The 9,617-nt window shown below is 36.2% G+C and overlaps 1 protein-coding gene across 1 annotated transcript in view; it reads right to left on the bottom strand.

Moving 5' to 3' along the window:
* Positions 1-345: 345 nt before the first annotated feature.
* Positions 346-9,617, bottom strand: part of LOC123527023 (carotenoid-cleaving dioxygenase, mitochondrial-like) — a 32,518-nt gene continuing 23,246 nt past the window's right edge. The window contains exons 12-13 of the mRNA XM_053523619.1: positions 1,352-1,463; positions 346-578 (exon numbers count right to left, since the gene is read on the bottom strand). Coding sequence (XP_053379594.1) covers positions 418-578; positions 1,352-1,463 — 273 coding nt within the window. The 3' untranslated portion in view covers positions 346-417. The remainder of the gene's footprint in view (positions 579-1,351; positions 1,464-9,617) is intronic.

The raw sequence follows: 9,617 nt of genomic DNA, 5'->3' as shown, positions 1-9,617 counted from the left end.
ACAGGTTATATGGCGCCAAACAGTACTTAAACTTTGGTTTCATACCTCATTTACATCGAAATAAAAATATGAAATATGGGTACAAAACTTATGTACCTGCTGGAATCAGAGAGATACAGTAAAACCACGTGTTCAGACCATATTAGTCGCATGCTACGATCATGCAAGTGTAAGAAGAAATAATATGTACATGATGTATGTAACTATATTTATATTCGGTCATTGCTTCTTGATAGCAAATGCTAAAAGATACAAAAACAAGTCATGATACCCATCTTTTGAGAAAGGTTAATAACAATAGTGCAAAATATGCACAGGAATTTGTTTCGGAAAAAACAATGTATATGACTTGAAGTCTCATATTTTCGGATGAACTGAAATACTGTTATTTCCATTTTTTTCACGCAGCAGACTCATTCACTGACTAGATTTAAACATGCCATGGAAGTCCTTGGGGAATCTTGGAATATCAAACTCTGCTCTGGCAATTTCTGTCATAGATTTAGCATCCAACACCAGTAGGAAGGCGTTCTTCCCTTTGTCGAAGTCAGAATTGTTCACAGCGGATAGCAACACACCTAGAAATAATAAAAAAACGAGAACCTTTGTATATTGTATTAAATGCCACGAAACTTATATGGTTTTGAAAAATAACATTTTACAAAAAAAAATGAGATTTTTATGCTCCCCGAAGGGCAAGCTTTGTCCGTCCTTCCGTTTGTCACACTTTTGTCCGGAGTATAACTTGAAAAGTGTTAACGGCATTTGATTGAAACTTCACATAATACAAAATAAGGCTTGTCCGGAGCATTACCTGAAAAGTATTAATGGCATTTCAATTTTCTTCTTTAATTTTATTATCTCCATTTTGTTGGTTTCTAATACGTTATTCCCCATATTGGGACAACCAGGAGCATCATTCGGTTTTACCGATTCCTTGTTTTTTACTTAATTTATACGTTGAAATATAAAAAAAACAACTTGATTTTAATGTAGCTGATATACGGACACGATTGTTTTTCTTTTAAAAAACTTCGAAATTGGACGCATTAGAGTAAAATGTTACCCTGCTAAATTTCTAAAATGGACTGATCCATCATTCAGTTTTAGCAGTACCACTTATGATACAAAGGGGTGTTCACTGAAAATTAAGTGACTGAATAGCGAACAGTGCAGACCATGATCTGCCTGCACGGATGTGCAGGCCGAACTTGGTCTGCACTCGCCGCAAAGGCAAAATCACTTGCCGCCAGTAGGCTAAAGGTTAAGTCTGGTTTTTAAATTTGTATTGAATAATATATATTTTCTACCGTTTTTCATATTTCACTATAAAGTAAAAAGTCTACCGTACCATCATCTTCATCTGTACCTTTGGGATTAGGTACAAACACTGGTTCTGAGGGGTAGCAATTATCTTCACTCCATTCCTTGAAAGTCTTCGTGTTGATGTCAATCTTCATAACCTGTGGAATAAATTTACATCTCAATCAAGCAAATCATGTGTGAGGGTTACATGTAGAAAAACATCGATTCTGATACAATGATGGGAGATATAAGTCGCTGGACACGGGCTCACTTGAAGCATGAAGGAACAAACACTTAATTACATATCCACATAATCTCCGCCACCCTTGAAATTTCATGAACAAAATTACATTTTACTCTTGCTTTCAAATTCTGTACATAAGATATTATTGGATGTCAGAAAAGTTGTTTGATATGTTCTGTTTATTGTAATATTCACTATTTCTCAGAACAGTGTCGGAATGTTTTGAAGGTTTCTTCGAGACTAAATTTCTACTCTGGTAATGAGAATTCTAAAAAAAATGGAAAGAAATTAGCTTTTCATTTACTTTTGATCATTTAACAATTGATGTTTGCTAATATATGCTAAGTTACCAACCTGTTTCTAAATAATTAACGCCGTCTTACAGTTAGTATAATATTTCTCACAACGTCATAGTAATAACTTGCATATTTCTTTAACACAAATATCATAAAAATTAACATTGTCTTTCTTTGAAATTTATTTAACTGTAAAATATTTTAACAGCTGATCGTTTTCATTCTTCTGAATATGGTTCACACTACATACTGTGTTGTTACATATAGCTATATATAAACACTGTACTGATATTTTTTACACAGGTGCTCGTCCAGTCTTGGTGCCCATAATATTATGGGTCCCCCAATTAAAAAAAAGTTAAAAGCCACTGTTTTTAATCCTAAAACGAAAAAAAAATGATTTTTTTTCCGATATACTGATTACATTGAACATTTGTACTTCGGTCACATACAGACGAGAAATTATCACCATACATATTTAGATAAAATATTTCACTATCTTTGATACACTTGTTTGATACAGGCATGCAATTGTCACCTCAGATAGAAAGATAAAATACTTTAAAATCTTTGGTGTTGATACAGACTGAGTGATAATACAAATGGTCTGCTCTCATAAGTACATATTGTACTCTAAAGTCAGACTTTTGCATAGAATCATATTGAACCATGATACTGCCTCCATTGCACATATCTGCACTCAGTAAATTCCGTTGTGGTGTTGCACACCTTAGACTAGAAACTGGGAGATACGAAAATTTGGAGGAACAAAACCGTAAATGTCTGACTAATACAGAGTCAGAATTTCATGTAATTTTACATTCTCCGTTATACAATGATTACAGGCATTTTATTTGCAAAGGCAACAGCAGTCGAACCAGAATTCTGTAATATGCCAGAGAGCGATAAACATGTGTTTCTTTTCACTAATACCGTATTAATTAGAATGTGTGCCAAAGCCTGTTTCAATATTCTTAACAGACGTAAATCTTATCTTTGTAAATAATGCTATATGTTGTTTTTAATTATAGCTTTCAATTTTATAGTCATCTAAGGAGTAGCTGTTAATCAGTTCGCTTATGTTCTGATCGAGGTCAGTGCCGCTGTTCTCCTCCCATATCCTATTAAACGCATTAGTGCCCACTTTTTGATTCAGTTTCTTACACCAGTTTTGTCTTAACTCTGTTTTGCAACATGATTAGCAACTGCCCCTTAGCTTTAGCATGTAATCTGTTTGCGCATGCTATAACTGTCTATTGTTTTACGATGTATGTACATAGTCTCTTATAATTCTGTATAGAATGGCCATTTACATGTAATCTCTATTGTGAATACGTTGTATTATATTGATCATATATGTGTATGAGACTTTAATAATAAATAGATAAATAAGTAGCTTATCAGTTACCATTTAACTGTATCCTAATATACACTTAAAATGAATGGCTTACCGGTCAATAGTCAAAACTATTGTCCGAAGTCCGAAAGACTGAGGGTCAATAGTCTCGACTATGGTCATTCAATAAGTATTGTATTGCATGGTACCAGTAATATATCTTCAGTTATTTTCTTCAAGTGTTGATTATTATATATACCTTAGTGTTCAACTATAAAACAGTCATTAGCACAAACAAGGAACCGGGTAATACTACTAATAATTTTAGTTTTTTGCATTTGTAATGAATTTTGGCAAACTATATACCTGTCAATACAAATATTTGACACATTTGTTATAATAGTGCTTATTTTCATATTATTCCTTAGGCAAAATATGTTTATTAAAGTTTTACTTATGCTAAAATAACATTACTACAGGATAGGAAAATTAAATTTTAAAAATATGTCCAGTGAAAATCGAACATGTATTGAGAAATCAATGAAGACAATATAAGTTTAAATGATTAACTGTTAAAGTTTTGAACAACTCCATTAGTTGACCAAAATCTGATTAACCAAATGAAAAAAAGGCATTAATTATGAAAATACTCAACATTTCCACGTTTCAATTATATACTTTTCGGTTATTAAAGAAATGGTTATTTTTAAAGTTTATAAGATACTTACAGTATGGAAATGTTTTCCTTTCGGATGCCATCCCACACCATACGCATATCATATGCCATATGACAATGCAGATGTTTTAGATATCTTTTAGGACATTACCTAGTCTGAGTTAATTTCAGTACATAGGACTGACTCAGATGACAGGAAACATTAAATGTATCTTTCCATGCTTGCCTATTTCCTTGCGACAGTTTAAAATATTAACTATTGCATATAGTGGAAAATTATTACACCAATCCGCTCCAAACATTTTCTTCTACATCTGTCACATGTGGGAAGTGCCACAAGATCAGAAAGTTACCTGTATTAGCAAGTATCTCCCAAGTACAATACACCGTGTCGCCTGCTGTCTTTTCTGCTTTGGCGGCTGACTGTGTTATTTCCACCAAGTTCCTGTTCCTCGGCGTCTTGATATATAGCGAACAAACATTTTGTCAGCCAAAATTTAACAGAATCTAGTTTAGTCATGTTGCTAAAGCGTGTACTTCGTTAAAATGTCATTAATGTCATGCATACAAATGTAAAATTACGATAACATAAATTACAAACAGGATTGAGAGGAAAGAAAACTCTCGCCTGATTGTACTGAAGTCAAATACTCTAAATTCCAGGAACCTGCATCTACGATTAAATAGCTCAAGTCTGAACACAGATCCTTTTAGCATGTCACTCAAAGTCATTCAGCACGACACTCAAAGCCTTTTAGCATGGCATAACTCCCAAAGTCTTTTAGCATGACACTCAAAGCATTAAAGCAATACAGTCAAAGCCTTTCAGCATGGCGCTCAACGCCTTTAAGCATGTCAATCAAAACCTTTAAGAATGACTCTCAAATCATTTTAGCATGTCATTCAAAGCCTTTTAACAAGACACTCAAAGCCTTTTAGGATGTCACTTAAAATCATTTAAGCATAACACTCAAAGCATTAAAGCAAGACATTCAAAGCCTTTCAGCAAGGCGCTCAAAGCCTTTAAGCATGTCACTCAAAGTCTTTAGGCATGACTCTCAAATCATTTTAACATGTCATTCAAAGCCTTTTAACAAGACGCTCAAAACGTTTTAGCATGTCACTCAAAGCCTTTAAGAATGACTCTCAAAACCTTTTAGCAAAACACTCAAAGCCTTTTAGCATGACACTCACAGCATTTAAGCATGTAACGCAGAGCCTTTCGGCTTGACACTGAAAGCCTTTCAACAAAACACATGAAGCCTTTCAGCAAACCCTTAAGCCTTTTAGCATGTCATTCAAAGTCTTTTAGCATGACACTCAAACCCTTTTAGCAAGACACGCAAAGCTTTTAAGCAAGACACGCAAATCCTTTTAGCAAGACGCTAATAGCTTTTAGGCATGTCACTCGAAACCTTTTATCAAGACACTAAAAGCCTTTTAGCATTTCATTCAAAGCCTTTAGCTTGACACACAAAGCCATTCAGCAAAACACTAATAACCTTTCAGAAAAACAATAAAAGCCTTTCAGCGAAACAATAAAAGCCTTTCAGCAAGATACTCAAAGCATTTTAGTATGCCTTTCTAAGTATTTAAGCACGACACTCAAAGCCTTTAAGCAACACACTCAAATTTTTTAATCAAGACACTCAAAGCCTTTTAGCTAGACGCTCAAAGCCTTTTAGCATTTCATTCAAAGTCTTTTAGCTTGACACTCAAAGCCTTTCAGAAAAACACTAAAAACCTTTCAGCAAAACACTAAAAGCCTTTCAGCAAGATACTCAAAGCCTTTTAAGCAAAACACTAAAAGCATTTTAGCATGACACTCAAAGCCTTTAAGCATATCACTCAAAGCCTTCTAGCAAGACACTAAAAGCCTTTTAGTATGTCACTCAAAGCCTTTAAGCTTGACACTCAAAACCTTTCAGCAGAACACTAAAAGCCTTTCAGCAAGACATTCAAAGCTTTTTAGCATGTTATTCAAAGTCTTTTAGCATGTCACTCAAAGCCTTTTAGCATGATATTCAAAGCTTTTTAGAATTACACTGCTAAGGTAATGCAGCCGAGTTTGTTGCACTTCTGTACGCACGTCACATTATTTTGTAAGTTTAGTTCCTTTAGTAGTCACGTATTATGACTCCAGGCTGGTCAGTGTTCGGTGGCGATTAAGTGTGAGAGGTGAAAGGTAATTCCAAGACTCGATAAAAGTTAGTGCGGAAATTGTCTGAGATTTTCCTACGAACAGCACGTTGAAATTAAAAATTCACATCATTCTTTGTTTACACTGTTGTGATCATAACATATACCTGTTGGTCAATTTTCAAGGGCAGCACATATCGCCTTGGCTCTGGTACGTCAAATTTTCTCCACTTTTCCTCACATTGTTCTGACGTAAGATCCTTCAGATAGACATAGTTTAGTGCATCCTGAGAGGTAAAGGTACACAGGTCCAACACAATGTGACCTTCATGAAACAGACATTAAAATGTTTTTGTGCTTGGTTTCCTCATGCAATGGCACAGTTTAGAATAGCTGCGCACAGAAGTAAGGTGGCTGTTTTCTGCCATTTCGCGTTTTCGCCCCGCGACCCCGCCGAGCGAAAACACAAGAATTAACAAATTAAAATGGCGGGGGCGCGGGGCGAAAACTCGCTATTTAGTGGGGGCGCAGAGAGAAAAAAACACGATAATTGGCGGGGTCGCGGGGCGAGATTTAGTAAGTGAAATGTCGGGGGCGCGGTGCGAAAACTCGACGTTTAAGCAGCGCTAATTATCATGTTTTAGCGCCGCGCCCCCGACATAAAAGTTACTAAATCTCGCCCCGCGACCCTGCTAATTATCGTGTTTTCGCTCCGCGGTCCCGCTAAATAGCGAGTTTTGCCCGCGACCCCATTTTACTTGTTATTCTAGTTATTCGCGTCGGGGGCGCGGGGCGAAAACTCGCTATTAGCGGGGGCGCGGAGCAAAAAAACACGCTAATTAGCGGGGTCGCGGGGCGAGATTTAGTCACTGGAATGTCGGGGGCGCGGTGCGAAAACTTAAGCAGCGCTAATTATCGTGTTTTCGTGCCGCGCCCCCGACATACCAGTTACAAAATCTCGCCCCGCGACCCCGCTAATTATCGTGTTTTCTCTCCGCGCCCCCGCGGAGGGGCACCTGAGGTCTTCCTCCACCATCAAAGCTGAAAAGTTATGACCTATAATTGTGTCGGTGCGATGTTAAACCCAACAAAAAACATTTAATAAACATTCAATAAATAAAATGCAGAGATATTGTGGAATATCCCAAACTGAAGTAATTTGTCATACCATCATCCTCGTAAGCATTTACATGATGAAACACCATCAGCGGATCTGCTTCATATTTAATATCCGGGTTGACTTCTTCGCCTGTTTTCTTGTCTATAATACGAAATCTTGTCTGAAATTCACATGAAAGCAAAGATAAATTAAGAATACAGAAGTCATACTGTGTATAAACACCTGTTACAACAATTTCAAACGTTAATGGTAGCTGCAGTTAACCCTTAGCCTGCTGGCGGCAAGTGATTCTGCCTTTGCGACCAGTGCAGACCAAGATCATGGTCTGCACTGCTCGCTAATCCGTCAGTAAATTTTATGTGAACACCTCTTCAAATGATAAATGGTACCGTCTAAACTGAATGATGGATCAGTCCATTTTGGACATGAAGAGGGGTAAGGATTAAAGTAAATATGAACTGTACGTGTACATTCTCCGTATCGAGTTTTGTAAGGCATTTCATTAGTCTACAGTAATCTTCATGAAGTTAGCAATTGCATGTGATGCCAGACCTATCTCATAGAAAACTGAATCACATCCGGTTATTTCAAAAATCACTTTATTCAGGATATGTTGCCTTCAGTTTGAGTGAATATTGCAAGAACTAAATCACACGAAAGGTGAAAACCTTTTTACGGAATACGTATATCAAAAACTATATCTTTGTCTAAGTATCTTTTGTTGCCATTTTAATGTTTGAATTTTTAAATCGTTAGACAGATGATACTAGTATACAAATTCCATACACATCGTTCGTTCCAATAGTTCAGGATTTCTGTCCTGGTATAATTGATTGTAACTTTGCATGATATACATTCAAATAGTTATCTCGGCTGAGACGAACCCTCTTCGTAACAGAAGTCTTAACCCTTAGCCTGCTGGCGGCAAGTGATTCTGCCTTTGCGACCAGTGCAGACCAAGATCAGCCTGCACATCCGTGCAGTCGGATCATGGTCTGCACTGTTCGCTATTCAGTCAATAAATTTTCATTGAACACCCCTTTGAAAATCAAATGGTATTGCCCAATTTGAATGATGGACCAGTCCATTTCAGAAATTTAGCAGGGTAAGAGTTAACATAAGAATGTTCGTTTGCAAATGCAACAATGTTTACCTTGATACTAGGATACCAGTCTATGGCATTAACCAGCGGTGAACCACGTATTTTTGACGTGAGTACTTTCAGTAGGTTCACGAACATTGGTTGTTCAACATACACATAATAGTTCTCTGTCATCCCAAAACTGTGCATATAGTTCACTCATTTTCCCTGAGGATTTTATCGATGACATAACCTGTCCTTTAGGGAACTCGTCAGATTTTTCTGTTGAGGGATAAAAAGTTAATACAATTATTTTTCATATGATTTATTTCAGATGAGTTCTAAACAAGAGGGCCATGATGGCCCTATATCGCTCACCTGTTATCATTCCACTTAAGGACAAGGAGGTCCTCAGAAAAAAATATCTAAGTCTAAAGGACAGTAACAACAAGGAGAAGAAATTTAACCAAAAAGAAAAAAAAATTCTTACAAGGTACAGATATGTCAAAATACACCTAAAAATTGGAGGTACCATCCATGTTGTACCACAGAAAAGTGGTCTCAGTTTTTCCCTACGGCCAATAATAAAAAAGTTACTAAAAGTAAGCTATTTATAGTAATGTAAAAGGGAAGTAATTTAAAAAAAAATATTGCAAGTGAACAAAAGAAGGATCTGCCAAAAAAATCTGTTGACATAAATGAAATTTCAGATTAATTTGAGGTACCATCCATGTTGTACCACAGAAAAGTGGTCTCAGTTTTCCCTACGGCCAATAATAAAAAGTTACTAAGTAAATATAGAGTAAAGGGAAGTAATTTAAAAAAAAATATTGCAAGTGAACAAAAGAAGGATCTGCCAAAAAAATCTGTTGACATAAATGAAATTTCAGATTAGTATCTTCATTAGTTACGGAGATATACCCATTTTATTTGAAATAAAGGGAGGTAATTGACATAAAATCAGTCATAGTATTACTGATGCTCAGTCAACTAATGACATAATGAAATTTCAAATAAGTCCTATAAGTACTTACTGATATAATCCATTTGATTCAACAGGGAGTATCAGATATAATAATCTGACCTACGCTTGGATTGTTTGTAATGGAATCCAGAATTAATGTTGTTGAGTTATTTGGAAGTTTGTATCAAATAAAACCATAAATGAAGTCTCTTTATGGCTGCAAAAGCCAAAATAGCCAATTTTGGACCTTTAAGGGGCCATAACTCTGGAACCCATGAAGAAATCTGCCCAGTTCAAGAACGGAACCAAGATCTTGTGGTGATACAAGTTTGGTTAAAATCGAATCATAAATGAAGCTGCTATTGTGCAGACAAGGTCAAAATAGCTAGTTTTGGCCCTTTCAGGGGCCATAACTCTGGAACCCATTAAGGGATCTGGCCGGTTCAACTAAGGAAT

The sequence above is a fragment of the Mercenaria mercenaria genome, chromosome 14 (assembly GCF_021730395.1).
Source record: "Mercenaria mercenaria strain notata chromosome 14, MADL_Memer_1, whole genome shotgun sequence".
Lineage (NCBI taxonomy): Eukaryota > Metazoa > Mollusca > Bivalvia > Venerida > Veneridae > Mercenaria > Mercenaria mercenaria.
This window is presented reverse-complemented; position numbering and strand designations above follow the sequence as displayed.